General features: G+C 39.8%; 2 protein-coding genes across 2 annotated transcripts; one reads left to right on the top strand and one right to left on the bottom strand.

Annotated features, from left to right (window-relative positions):
- Window positions 1-1,346: 1,346 nt before the first annotated feature.
- On the top strand, window positions 1,347-4,509 carry LOC103437680 (cytochrome P450 736A117-like). The gene is made up of 2 exons (XM_008376168.4): window positions 1,347-2,611; window positions 3,698-4,509. The coding sequence occupies exons 1-2, from the start codon at window positions 1,628-1,630 to the stop codon at window positions 4,310-4,312; spliced, it is 1,599 nt and encodes a 532-aa protein (XP_008374390.2). The 5' UTR covers window positions 1,347-1,627; the 3' UTR covers window positions 4,313-4,509.
- Window positions 4,510-6,934: 2,425 nt separating this feature from the next.
- Window positions 6,935-10,223, bottom strand: LOC103437658 (rhodanese-like domain-containing protein 11, chloroplastic). The gene is made up of 10 exons (XM_008376147.4): window positions 9,897-10,223; window positions 9,580-9,675; window positions 9,143-9,250; window positions 8,957-9,053; window positions 8,669-8,708; window positions 8,511-8,585; window positions 7,835-7,922; window positions 7,667-7,734; window positions 7,434-7,506; window positions 6,935-7,337 (listed from the first exon to the last, which is right to left on the bottom strand). Exons 1-10 carry the CDS (start codon window positions 10,056-10,058, stop codon window positions 7,254-7,256), a joined length of 891 nt encoding a protein of 296 aa, XP_008374369.3. The 5' UTR covers window positions 10,059-10,223; the 3' UTR covers window positions 6,935-7,253.
- Window positions 10,224-14,976: the final 4,753 nt, after the last annotated feature.

The raw sequence follows: 14,976 nt of genomic DNA, 5'->3' as shown, positions 1-14,976 counted from the left end.
CTCTCCCAGACCCTGCGTAAAGCGGGAGCCTTGTGCACTGGGTACGACCTTTTTTTATTAATATAAGTCCTGTCGGTTTTAGCCGACAGGAAATAGTTTTATTTATTCATTTTTAATTAATTTCTGTCGGATGGCTTAATGATTTTCTGTCGATTATATCCGACACCATTTCTGTCAGTTTTAGAGTGTTTTCTGTCGGAAAATTAATTTCCTGACGCAGGCAATTCTGTCGCTTATTATATCCGCCACTGCATCTATTTTCTGTCGAATTTTGCTTAAAATCCGACAATAATATATGTTTGTTGTCGGTTTTCCAAACGCCACTAATAACTGGTTTCCTAGTAGTGTTTGCAACCAAGGAAGCTAGTACTCTCTAGCTTCTTCCATCAACTTAATAACATGCTAGAATTGTCTAGTATGCTCCAACCACCTTATTTGCTTACTAGAATAATCTATAACATTGATCATGGGCTGGACCATATACCAACAGATAGATTATAAAGGGAATGACTTTCAGTTGATTCTCGGAGCTGGTAGGAGGGTCTGCCCGGAAATTCAGTTCGCCATAGTTGTTAATGAGATTGCCTTAACAAGTAACGTGCACAAGTTCCATTGGAAATTGCCTGGTGGAGCGAGCGGGGTGGATTTACACACGGCTGAATCTACTTATGGGAAAAACTGCCTGGTGGAGCGAGGGGGGAGGATTAACTGCTTAAAAGTCAAGTGCACTGCTAATAATTGAACGCAAATTCTTGTAAATTTTCGACGTCAAGTAATGAGCAGAGACAGAGTCAAATCTTGTGTGCGCATGCGAGCGTGCGCTTGTGACATAAACATAAACATTATGTCTCCATAAAAATCAGGGTGTGATATCCATACATCTCTTTTTACTTCTCACACATCCCGAGTTAATTTTTATCCTTCGATCTTCTTCAATTCATCCGATTCGATGGTCGAAAATTGGAAGGGATGTGAGAAGTAAAAAGGGTGTATGGATATTACACCCCTAAAAAAATATCATCAGAGGTGGTATTTTTCTACATTTAAGCTTGATGATATCACCTTCAGATACGAGTTTACATCAAATAGCTTTTCTCTGATCAAACTACAGGATTCCTATGCGTTCCATTTTTAGTTGGAAGGCTGGGCGTGTGAAGATGTCGATGATATCTGCTGCGGAGGACGACGTCTGTTTTATCTAAAGTTTCATTACGTAAGCAAAAACATGAAGATATGTAAAGATCATGAAATCTGTGAGACTGTGACCTACTTAAGAATATCCAAAAGATCTTTGCATATTTACAAATCCAAGCACAAATAAAAGTCCAAGTTTCATAAAATTCGTAAACATCTGATTTTTCTACAATCTTGTCAGATGAATCCAAGATCTCTGTCACAAATAATGAGTTACAAGGTCAATGTCAGCAAGTTGGAAAAGCTTTCAAGTTGTCTAGAATTGATGTGGTCTACATACGCACTATTCGGCCTTTACTTTGTTTGCTTATGGGATGATCCTATTCCACACGATACCAAGACATAAGATCTGTATTTAAACAACAAAACAGACACAATTTCTTTAAGTTTCCTAATTAAAACACTTGTTACTGATTCAGAAAGAAGAATTAAGATGCTAAGACATCTCTTACAAATGCTACAACTGCTTGGAACCTCCGACTTGTTGCAACCGGTTTCCTTCGCGCTTGTGGCCATTTTCCTAATCCTCCTATACAAATGGTCCTCTGCCAGTGCAACCACCGCCAACAACTCCTTACCGCCATCTCCACCAAAGTTCCCCATCATTGGAAACTTTCACCAATTAGGCTTGCACCCACATCGCTCACTTCTAGCTTTATCTAAACGCCATGGCCCTCTTATGCTTCTCCACTTCGGAAGTGTCCCAGTCCTTGTTGTCTCTTCTGCCGAGGCTGCCCGTGAGATCATGAAAACCCATGAAATCGCATTTTCCGACCGACCCAAGTCCACCATCTATGAGAAGCTTGCCTACAACTACAAAGACATCGCAACAGCCCCTTATGGTGAGTACTGGAGGCAGATGAAAAGTATATGTGTTTTAAATCTTTTGAGCAACAAAAGGGTTCGCTCTTTTCGTGCTGTGAGAGAAGAGGAAACCCAGCTCATGATCAACAAAATAAAGGACTCTTGTTCTATATTATCCTCTTCCTCCTCATCATCATCAGTTCTGAATTTACGCGAAATGTTTGTGACGCTTACCAACGATGTGCTATGTAGAGTGGCTCTAGGGAGGAAGTACAGTGGTGAAGAAGGTGGGAAGATGTCTAAGGAGATTATAAAGGAGTTCGTGGAGTTATTGGGAACTATGGATATCGGGGACTATATCCCATGGCTTTCTTGGTTGAGCCGTGTCAATGGTTTGCATGCCAAGATAGACAAGGTTGCTAAGCAATTTGACGACTTTCTAGAGAGTGTGGTTCAAGAGCATAGCGATCAGACGTCCAAAAGTGGAAATGATGAACATGTTCATGTTGAGAACGAGGAACAAAAGGATTTCGTGGATATTTTGCTTGGGATTCAGGAAGGAAGCTTGGCTGGTTTTTCTCTTGATAGAGTTGGCATAAAGGCTCTCATCTTAGTAAGTCTCTCTATTTGCATCTGATTTGCACATGAATGTGACATTTACCTATAATTGGAACCAGGGCCGACCCTGAGAATTTGGGGACCCTAGGCGAGCCTTTGAAGTGGGGCCCTAAAATTCTCTGATCTCCGGTTCTTTGTATATTGATTTGTATAAAAAAGAATTTGCTAAATACATAAAAAGCTCTATTTTCACATCAAATATCATTAAAAATTAATATGAAAAGAAGATAAATATACAAAGATTATTTAAACATTACACGATTCACGTTTTTAGACACAAATGTACTAAATGTTTGCAGTCAAGAGTTTAAGATTGAGAGTGAAGAATAATAAAACTTAATGATCAAGAGAGTAAATAACAATAAAACTTGATTAACGAGTATAATAAATTCAACGCCAATTGTTTCTCTTGTGTTTTTTTCCTTCTAAAATCAACATCACACTAACGAATTGAATATTAAAATAATCCATCGAATAAAAAGTTATTGAAAAGAAAAATATAAAATTCAAAGTTTTGATTATCTTGTACAATCTTTAAGGCCATATGATGGTTTAAACATTCAATAGAAATGGAAAGAATGGGAAGTTGGTTTAAACATTTGATAAAAATGGACATAATGAGAAGTTGAAAGAAAAAAGATTGCAGAGACTTGAGTTTTATAACTTTATATGCATTTGGACAGATAGATTGGGAGTTGGACAGATGAATTGGCGGTAAATTTGAAAAATAAGAAAAATCTAGTGACTAAAAAGCAACTTCGTGTTTCGAACTCAACACCCAAAAAAAAAATGAAGCCAACATTTCCACTGCACTAACAAATGAATTATGATATTTATTACATTTTTTGTATTTATATGTTCATTACAAGATATAAATTTTTTTTTGGGCCCTTCCAAAGTGGGGGCCCTAGGTAGGCGCCTACTTGGGCTACCCTCAGGGCCGACCTGATTGGAACTAGAGAGTTTACTATAACTGCTTGTAAACGTCGACAAAATGATGGAACAAAAAATGAGCTACTGAATCACAAGACTTTTGGATGATTTTACCTGATCAACCTAACTTTGTTCATTGTTCATGTAGGATATGTTTATTGCAGGCACTCATACCACATATGCAGTGCTAGAGTGGGCAATGACTGAGCTTTTGAGGCATCCGAGGATCATGAGCAAATTGCAGAATGAGGTACGGGGAATAGTCGGAAACATAACAGACATAATTACAGAGGATGATTTGGTAGGCATGCACTACTTGAAGGCAGTGATCAAGGAGACTCTTCGCTTACATACTCCAGGTCCATTACTACTTCCCAGGGTGTCGACACAAGATGTGAAAATAAATGATTACGACATTAAGGCCAAGACACTTGTTATGATCAACGCGTGGGGAATCGGAAGAGATCCTGAAACGTATGAAAACCCAGAGGAGTACGAGCCAGAAAGGTTCTTGAATAACGGTCTAGACTATAAAGGGAATGACTTCCAGTTCATTCCATTTGGAGCTGGCAGGAGGATCTGCCCGGGAATTCAGTTTGCAATATCTATCGATGAGATTGTTCTGGCGAATATCGTGCACAAGTTCAACTGGGCATTGCCCGGTGGAGCAAGTGGCGAGGGTTTTGACATGACTGAATCAAATGGCACAACTGTAATCCTAAAGTATCCTCTCAAAGCTGTTGCTCTTCCATATTTAGGTTGAAAGATAGAGGCTACATTGTCTATGTACGCGTATAGGCCTTTGTATTTTATGTCTAACCTAAGGCTCTAAGCCTTCTACCGTCACCTATTATGTTCGCTTTGTCTGTCGCTATTGCCAAAATAACATAGCACATGCAGTGCCAAAGTAGTGTGTGTGCTTACACCCAAAAAAAATAAATAAAGTATTATGTGTGTGAATATATGTTTTTTTTTTTTTAACAAACGATATTTATCTACACTAAAGGAGTAAGGGAGTAGAGTAAGCCTCACATTGGACGAGCCATAATAATGTGGTTCAAATTCGTCTGTGGCGAAAATCGAATCTAAGACCTTTCACTTACAAGTGAAGAGGAATACCACTAGACCATATTATTAAGTGGCGTGTAACTGACAGAATTTAAGAAACCACTTACAGTTAATGTTGGAGAGGGAAAGCTCCCTTGTTGATACAAATTGACTGCACGTAGGGTGGGACGAAAATCCATTATTTCGAACCCTGATCGTCGTTTCTTGTGCACCCATTGTCAAAAATAGAAAACCAGAAAGGACAATTAAAGGACTATAAGAGCATTGTCATATTGCTCTATTAATTTGTCATGATGTTGAATTTTACAGACAGAACCAAATGTATTTATTCTGATGTGGCTATATATCGATGAACGTTGAATCGTTCAAATCTCGCACTATCAATGAATGTTGAATACTTCGTTTCCGTATTACTATTCCATAAGGATAATGATCCTCGAGTTTCTTTTTATGGAGCTCAATAATAGTTCTGCATGTTTCTCTATCTGTCACTTATTTTCGGGACCACAGCGTGTATCATCATCCGTTACTACACTCCAGAAAAGAAGATGAGGCTTTGTCTGGCATATTTCTGTTAGTAAAACAAGGTGGAAAATGGTACAAAGTAATTGAGGTGGCTTCCTTGCCGATTGATGACTATTAGATGTTGGATTTTTGGATCGGCGGATTCGTTTGGCCCCACTCTAACGACATCAATATTATTCCTAACTTTATCACCTGCCCAATCCATCAGGTGTGAGGTTTTACCACTAAAGGTCTTAGTATTAGTTAGAGTAGGATAATCATTTTTAAAGCCACCTTTGTTGACTTCTCCCATCGTTGTGTGACTGCTAACACACCCCTCACGTGTAACCCCATTTAGTGGTTCACAAGTAGAGATGCACACATCGACAATTGAAACTCAGAGATTGATTAAAACTCAGAAGTCGGCTCCAATGAAGTCCAGACTTGTTTTCAATCATTTCAAGAAGTGATTCTTAAAAACTCTGAGGCTGGCTCTATGTTAAGAGTCTAAGCTTGTTTCCAAGGCCACACTTTCTGGTGACAAGCTTTTGGCTTGCATGAGCCCGTAACTGTGGGCTCTTATACCATGTTGAATTTTATTTAGATCGACGAGCCCAGGAGGCCCACTCTAACGACATCAATATTGTTCCCAACTTTACCACCTGCCCAAGGGAACTGTAATGAAAAGCTCTCGGTACTGTTCACTTTAATGAAAAACCACATTTTTACACTAAAAAGTCAATCCTGATACTATTCACTTTACCCTTTATTTTGTAATTATCGTTAAAATTTAAAGTTTTCAAACCTTTTTCATTAGTTTTCCTCCTACCCAATCCGTCAGATGTGGGGTTTTACCACAAAATGTCCCGGCATTAGTTAGAGTAAGGTAATCATATTTAAAGCCACCCTTGTTGACTTCCCCCACCGATGTGTGAAACCAAACGGCCACACGCTCTCCATGTCACCCCGTTGTGTTGTCCACGTGTTAGGGGGTGTGTTGGAAATAAGTTCCACATTGATGGAAGGAGGGACTTGCATGAGCTTATAAGAGATTGGACTACTCCTCATATTGCAAATTGGTTTTATGATGAAATCTCAACTTTCTTCATTAGATGCCACCGAAAGCAAGTCTCAGTCTAATGAAATTGATTACGACAACTGAGGGAACCGTACCAGAAACTCCGAGGCACTGAATTTTGGTTTCCAATGGATTTTCTTCAATTACTGAAGGAACCCTCTTTGCTTCTTGCATTCAGTTTCCTCATATTGTTGCTCAAATTTATCTTTGAGGATAAGTCACGGAAAAGAAAACTCAAACTTCCACCAAGCCCTCCGAAGCTACCTGTCGTTGGTAACCTTCACCAGCTCGGAAACAACCCCTCACCTATCTTTTCGCGGATTGGCAGAGAAGTATGGCCATGTTAGAGAAGAAGTTGCTCGTCTGGTTTGTCGGGTTGCAGAGTCTTATCCTGGCACCACGCATTGCCTTCTGCCTATATCTCAGAAGCAGACTCCTAAAGTAAATGGAAGAAATCAAACCTAACCTTTTTTCTCAACGATATATGATTTTTCCTTCCATTTTCCCTTCCATTTTCCCTTCCTACCCTGATTGGGGTCTAAATGCAATGTCAAGGTTGGCTTCAAAGAACAGTTATAGTTTCATAGCTTCACAAGAACAAAATCAAAATCTACATAGTAAATGGTTCCGTTAGATATGCAGTTGATAGCACAGCTTAATAGGCAACGCGAGGAGATGATTCCCTGCTTGCCACGGCATGCGTAAGAAGTTATTCAAGTTCTGCGCAATATATAATGATTGATAAAAGAAAATTATTAATAGCAGAATTCACAGGACAAATACATTGCTAGGCCAAAAAACCGCTATGAGAGAAAAAGAAGAGAAAAAACTAATACTAGACTAGAACATGTTTTACAAGGCGTAACTGTCCGACAAAATTTGCTGGCTCAGTCACTGATCTACTTCTCATACAGAGCTCGCACGCAATCTTCTTTTTGAGGCACTCTGGCTTCCAAAATTGTTATCCTTGGCAAATCTATTCTCTGGTAAACCAGTACTGCAAAATGTTGTACCTTGATATTCAATCACGTACTTCAAGCACAAGTGTTTAACCTCAGTGCGACCTTATATCCTGAAGATAATGTCCGAATTGCTGAGCACCAAGAAACAAGGCATCGGCAAGGACAATGACTCCGACCTGTGCCAAAAATCGTTCAAATTGAGATTAGACGCTTGAAAGTGAGGTGACTAAAAACCAGGCCACTTTAGCAAACATGTTGAAGAGAATAAGTACCAGCCGGGCAGAGAACACTAATCGGTAACTCCAACCTTCTTTGGCACCTGCAGCTCTTTGCTGATCTGTCCAACTGTGGATTGGGGATTGAGATATAAATGCACTTACTAATAAATTTGTATAAGAACTGTCTTAAAATTGTATTTTAATATGCATCAGAAACAAAAGTTAGTGTTCATCACTAGAACATAGATACCAATTATAACAAAAAGTGAGCAAGACCAGATAGTTACCCGAGGAATTCTGAAACCCCACCAATTCCAGCAAACTTAAATGGCTGAGGTCCTTCTCTGACAAGATCCTGCTCCCACATAAGATTCACACCAAAAGCACCGAAAAAGAAGATCCACGTAGAAATGCTAAGAAAAAAAAGAATATCCAAACACTAAAACCACAACTACCTCTTCTTCAGCAGCCTCTAAACCTCCTTGAACCCAGAAAAGGTTTTTGTAGCCTGCATTGTACAGCTGCTCGCAAGCAGCCAGAGATCTGCCATGAAAGGTGACGGTGATGAAATTTGTGATTGATTCATTCCAATGCAAGTGATTCTCATTGCCTTCTTTTCTTTCATGTATTTAGACCATAGTATGCGGTAGAACTAAAAGTTACAAACTACTCTTCTCTATTCGAGCTGGAGGCAAAAAATTCAACCTGGACCAAAAACATGGGTCTGATGTCTAGAACTTCGCAAAAGAAATCAACGGCTGAACTACGATTTCTCCCTTTTAATCCTTTGACAGTCTCCTCCTAATTTATATTATCACTTTGTGAGGAGAAGATAGCAAATGATTGGTATAATCTTCATAATTTTGGGAAAACATCTTCATTATAGTTTTCTAAAAGTCTTCCAGTCTTCAAGTCTACTGTTACTCAATTATGAAAGCGAGGAGATCCATGTATGGATTTGCTATGCACGCTAAATATACCATGATATAACTACATATATGTTGCAATTACAACCTCAATCCTATCAATTATATGAAAACCAAAATAGAATTATGTCATACAAGAACTTCCAAATGTCTCTTTATAAACCAGTTATAACTGAAAATACAATCTTTGTAACATAAAAAGTACCTCAATCCCTTCTGACATGCAACGATAAGATCTGTATCTTCTGGAAACTTCTCACTAACTTTGGCCACGAACTGGCTGGTGAAAAAACAAACAATCAATATGCAATTTATCACATGAACAAAGCAAATCACAAGAATAATATGGTTTTTCTGACATACCTGTTATATGACAACATAGGAACGCCACTCCACCAACCCCCTACACAAAATATTATGTCCTTTAGGAGTATAACCACCACCAGGTTCAAAGCAATAAGAGGTTACAGTTCAAACGTCATTTAAGTAGTTTCCCTACAACATATTACAAATATCCTACTATGCTTTGAGTATTGATTGAAAACCTATTAATTTGTTAAATTGTATCCAAAAACAAAATTACAAAGCACATAAGCAATGCAAAACTAGATATAAGTTAAGAACGACAGGATAGCAAGAGTTGTCTGATACCCATTGTGAAATTCATGAACTTTCTGGAAAGAGTTCCAGCGTCGAATTCATTACCAACGTCAAATATCGGAATCCAGGTTGATCCTTTAACCCATGCCTATAAAACAGGGGGAAAGAAGAGATTAATTCAAGAATCATAACAAAGAATACTACAGAGAAGGGAAAAAAAAACATTAAGCTGCGTACCTTTTTGTGTTCTGTAGAGGGACGAACATCGAGAAGGGTTTTGTTAGATAGCTGAATTGCATACCCGGCTTCCCTTGGTGTTAAAGCTTTAACCTTTCCTTCCCTAACCTGTACTAACCGGTTAAAACTCCAAATGCACCACAGTTTAACATATCCTAGCGAATCAATAAAATTAACCAATCCCAAGTTCAAATCCTCTATCGTAGTTTAGGTTACTTTCGTGTAGACTATCGCTCGAACAAACAATAACAAATCCCAGTAAGTTCAAACTTAGCATATGCGGAACAAATCATAAAACCTCTACAAACAGAATAGTTGAACTAAAAGAACGTTACTTCATTTCTTAATTGCCCATTAAGTAGCAAACTTAAACAGATTTACACAAAAACTCATTTTGTTTTTTGGTCTTCGAATTCTGAAGGAATCGAGAAACATACCAGAGCCTCCCATCTCTTTTTGGCAGCAGCCATATCCCTCATTTGCTTCAACTCGTAATCTTCACTGTCAGCTTGCATTCGAGTGGCACTCCTTCGCTAAATCAAAAAAGAGAACAAGAACAACCCACATTAGGAGAAAAAAATAAAAAATAAAAAAAGCCCAAATATTAAAACATGAAAAAGGTGCAGAATTCACATACAAAATGGTAAGTTAACATCAAGAACAAGAACAACCCAGATTAGAAAATATACTCAAAACATGAAAATTACCATAAACCCAATAATTAGAACATGAAAAAGGTGGAGAATTTACATACAAAATTGTAACTTCTGTAAGAGGGTGTGAGTTTTAGGGAAGATGGAGGTGAAATGCTTGAAAAATATGTTCTTTGACATGGTGGTTTAGTGGCTCTTCGTTTCTGAGAACTGGAGCACGAAATGCTGTGAGTGTTGAGAGAAGGAAATCCCAGAGCTTCCATTGCCAAAGAGCTCAACGAAACTGAGTCAGGAACCGATGAGAAAATTGGATAAAGTTTTCGGATTTGTGTGATCTTCTGCTGCAATTCGTCTGTTGCCAGTGACAGTCCACTACTGGTTTGAAACACTGCGTTTCAAGGACAGAAATAAGTGAAACTTTTGGATATGGGGTTTTTTTAGTTTACATGTATTAAATACAATTATAATTATTTATTTATTTAATTTTTGAATAAATAATATTATCTTTATTAAGGGGGTAGGGTGTGGGCTAAACTTCATAATGGGCTAGCAATGATATGATTTAAATTCGCTTTTTGCGAGAATCAAAATTAAGATTTTTCACTTACAAGTAAAGATGAATATATTCAAATAATAATCGTACATGCAAGTATTATATTCGATATTGCAAGTGGCCATTTACCACAATGGTGGAAAAAAGTTGAGTTTTTGCATGACGACGTGGGTTCAAACCCCGTTAATGGCTAATTTGATATCTTATCTAATCTAACAAGATGTCACATCCCGACCTGGGCTCCATCACATCCCGGGCTCGACTCCGCCATAGCACGATATTGTCCGCTTTGGGCCCCGGCCATGCCCTCACCGTTTTGTTTCTGGGAACTCACGCAAGCAAAACATCACAGTGGATCATTCATCTTAGGAATGCTCTGGCCCCTTTCTCACTTAACTTCGGAGTTTCGATGGAACCTGAAACCAATGAGTTCCCAAAAGGCCTCGTGCTATATGGAGGTGGGCATGTACATATAAGGCATAGAGGATCCACTCCCCTGGGTGATATGGGATCTAACAATCCACCCCCTTAAGGGCTCGACGTCCTTGTTGGCACACTTCCGACCAGGGATTGACTCTGATACCAAATTGTCACATCCCAACCTGGGCTCCACCACATCCCGAGCTCTACTCTGCTGTAGCATGATATTGTCCGCTTTGGGCCCCTGGACACACCTTCACGGTTTTGTTTCTAGGAACTCACGCGAGCAGAACTTCCCAGTGGGTCACCCATCCCGAGAATGCTCTGGCCTTTCTCGCTTAACTTCGGAGTTCCGATGGAACCTGAAGCCAGTGAGTTCCCAAAAGGCATCGTGCTATATGGAGGTGGGCATGTACATATAAGGGTTAGAGGATCCACTCCCTTGAGAGATGTTGGGATCTAACACAAGATTTATCATTTGACAAAAAAAAAGTATTATATTTGATATTGAGATATGAGGATAGTCAATTCTCGTGCTAATATTATAAAATATTGTGTCAAAAATATGAGATTACAAAGAATCTATGGAAAGTCCCACTTTTAACTTAAAGAGAGTCACTTACCATTTCTCATTTAGATATACATTGATGATAATTTATTTTTGGAAAGTGTTATCAATACTTCAAAAACCTAATTCTACACTTAAACTTTTTATATTTAAAAAAAATATATTCTTACGAGGAATGCACAATTAGAATTTTGGAGTATAAATGATAGTCTTCATACTATAAGGAGAAATTCTAAAATAACCAACTATTAAAAAGTTCACATTATGTAATTTTTTTTTTACAAAACATTAGTGTTACGGAGTTAAATAGTTAGTTTTGAAAAGTGGAGCTGCTAGTTATTTTCCGCAATTGTGGTAAAACGTCATCTCCTATATTATATAATTGTTTAAAAATACTCTTTTTTGTAATGTAATAAAGATAATTCAAATTTTTATATTTGTTGATGCACAAAATCAGCGAAGACTTTGGTACAACAGAAAGTGTCAGGTTTTGTGACCTTCGCTTGGTTGCTTCCGTCACTAGTGAGGATAAGTACGTAAATGAATAGAGACAGAGAAGCAAACACAGGATGTACGTGGTTCACCCAGATTGGCTACGTCCACGGAGTAGAGGAGTTCTTATTAGTAGTGAAGGGCTTACACAAGTACAAAGGATCAAGCTCTCAATTTAGTGAGTTCTTGTGAATGATTTAACACAAAATGGCATTAGGCCATATTGTGGGGGAATGACCCCTATTTATAGAAAAACTTGTAGCTTTGTCACATTGACATGTGTCATGTTATGATTGGTTCTTGATGTCGACACGTGCTGCGCTCTGATTGGCTTCTAATCTTGACACGTGTCGAGTAGTGATTGGCCTCCTGGTCGGAGGGGAACTCTTCTGGGTCCTTGACAGTATAGCGTTGGCCGGTACTCGGTAGTTTCGGGATTGGTCAAGTATGGTACAAACAGTGCTCCCCTAAGTTCCCGAGTGAGGGAAACTCCTCGGTTGGGGACTTGCAAGATCCAATCCCTTGAGTAATCACGAAACTTCTAAGTACCGAAGTGTGGTCTGATCTTCATCTGCCCTTCTCTGGAAGTACCTTTCCTCCATCCGGGAATGGTGTACTTAGCTGATGTTGACGCACAAGGTAATGTATCAATTTCACTTAAAGCTTAGTTGTAGTTTCGGGCTTAGTCAAGTGTGATACAAACCCTATAGTAGGAGTCCCCCAAGTCGCCGAGCTAGGAGATCTGCCGAAAGAGGTGACAGACAAGGTAAGCAGTCAAACTTCCAAGTAAGCAACCCAGGGTCAGAGGTTTGACTTCGGCTTCCGGTTGATTGTTCTCCTTCTCCTTGTCTCTCATTCAACTGCCAGGATAAAGAGAAGCAAATGGATAAGAGATGATATGAGATACTTTTGCTTTTGAAGAAGTAACTTTCCACAGGCTTATTCTTGAACTGTGCTGGAGGGTTTTCTGGTGCCCTTCAGAGTATAAGGCCGACTCAAAAATTTGAGGGTCAAAACAAGTCCATCAAATCTAGAGTACGTTCGACCTTGATGATATGGGATACTTTTGCTGTTGACGGAATAATGAATGTGGTATGGAAAGGTGTCGTGCTGTAGTGATCTGTTTCAGCTCACCGTTGAACCTTCTGCTTCAATCTTTTGCATGGCAGAAGTGGTGTGCAACCTTTGCATTTAAATGGTCCTTCAGAACATTCCTTCATAGTGACTCATCCACGCTTGGCAGCTTCAGTGTAAAGAGCCAATATCTGATCAACTGTCATGAGGTATTTGCCGGTGGAATTCGTGACCTTGACAGCAGTTGAGGATGAGTACTCGAGAGCAATGCTAAGTAAGCAACCAGGCCAAGGCTCCAGGCAGTCAGTTCCAAATTGGAGGTTTGATTTCAGGTTCCGACTGACTGCTCTCTTTCTCCTTGTCCTGCAGGTGTGGACAAGGACAAAGACAAAGACAGGGAGAAAGCATGATATGGGATACTCTTGCTTTCGACCCTGATGATATGAGATACTCTTGTTCTTGGTGTGGCTTATTTGCTGAGGTATTATCGGGGGGAAATAAAGCTGAGTATTTCGAGAGGTTACGTTGAGGGTGCCTTTTCGAACGCGAGAAAGGGTTGAGCATTTTTGCAGGTTTGCCTGTCCGTTGAGGAGGGAGGTCAATGTATATAGGGATTTCCCAATAACAAGTAGTAATGCTATTCCTTTACCCTTCTTGGTCACAGTAATGTAGTGGGAGCTGCCAGCTTCACGTGTTTTAATTTTGTCAGAGCACTTTGAAAAAGTGGTATGTGGTATCTGGAAAGCTGATGTTACGTGTGAAGATTACAGACAAGCTTTATCTAAGGAAATCTGGCTCTCGAAGTTCTGAGAGTTGTGCCTCTTCGGTTTTCGAACAAGCAATCCCGTCGAGGATCTGACTCTCGAGATTCGGAAAGCGGTGCTACTCCGGTTTTTGAGAAAGTAATTATGTTGGGAGTCTTTTCTCGAATGTGAGTAAAGGTTGGACGTTCTTGCCAACCTGTCTTGCCGCAAAACACGGAGGTCGACACACATAGGGACTTTCCAGTTGTCAAGCAGTGGTGCTGTTCCTTTACCCTTATGGGTAATAGTAGGGTAGCTGGAACTTCGAAATTCTCGTGCCTAAACTTTGTCAGAGATCTTTGACAAAGTTATATGTGGTACCCGAGGAGTTGATGGTGCATATGGAGAGCGGTGATTGAACAATAAGATTCACGTGCTTTCTACTTCACCAGAAATCTTCGACAAATTGCCCGTAATTTCCGCAAAGCTGAGTGTGCATGTGACAGGTGCTGACGAGGCTGAAAAAGCAGGTGTTTCTTCGATTTCTGAGATCGGCCCTCGTGGTCTCTGAGCAGCCCAGCTTTTGAGAAAGCAAACGCCTCTTCGATTTCTGAAGCTCCGTCGAGTGCAGATTTTTATAGAGGCTGGCATTAAGTTCCACAGCACACTTGAATCTCTACCAGTAGAAGCTCATTTCTTGCACTTCTAAGATCTTGATTTGTCTGACCTTTTCCCTCTTCAACACATTTGAAAATGTCTGGACCCTCCGACCGTCGTTTTGACTTGAACCTTGGAGAAGAGACAGCCACGCCTTCTCCAGACAACATATGGCGCCCATCCTTCATATCCCCTACTGGTCCTCTTACCGTTGGGGATTCTGTGATGAAGAATGATATGACCGCTGCAGTGGTGGCCAGGAACCTTCTCACTCCCAAAGATAACAGACTACTTTCCAAACGGTCTGATGAGTTGGCTGTTAAGGACTCTCTGGCTCTTAGTGTTCAGTGTGCAGGTTCTGTGTCTAATATGGCCCAACGCCTATTTGCTAGAACCCGCCAAGTTGAATCATTGGCTGCTGAAGTGATGAGTCTCAAACAGGAGATTAGAGGGCTCAAGCATGAGAATAAGCAGTTGCACCGGCTCGCCCATGACTATGCTACAAACATGAAGAGGAAGCTTGACCAGATGAAGGAATCTGATGGTAAGGTTTTACTTGATCATCAGCGGTTTGTGGGTTTGTTCCAAAGGCATTTATTGCCTTCGTCTTCTGGGGCTGTACCTGGTAATGAAGCTTCAAATGATGACCCTCCAATGCCTCCTCCTTCTGGGGT

Source organism: Malus domestica, chromosome 06, assembly GCF_042453785.1.
Source record: "Malus domestica chromosome 06, GDT2T_hap1".
Classification (NCBI taxonomy): Eukaryota; Viridiplantae; Streptophyta; class Magnoliopsida; order Rosales; family Rosaceae; genus Malus; species Malus domestica.
The sequence above is the reverse complement of the archived record's forward strand: the minus strand, read 5'-3'. Positions and strand labels throughout refer to the sequence as shown.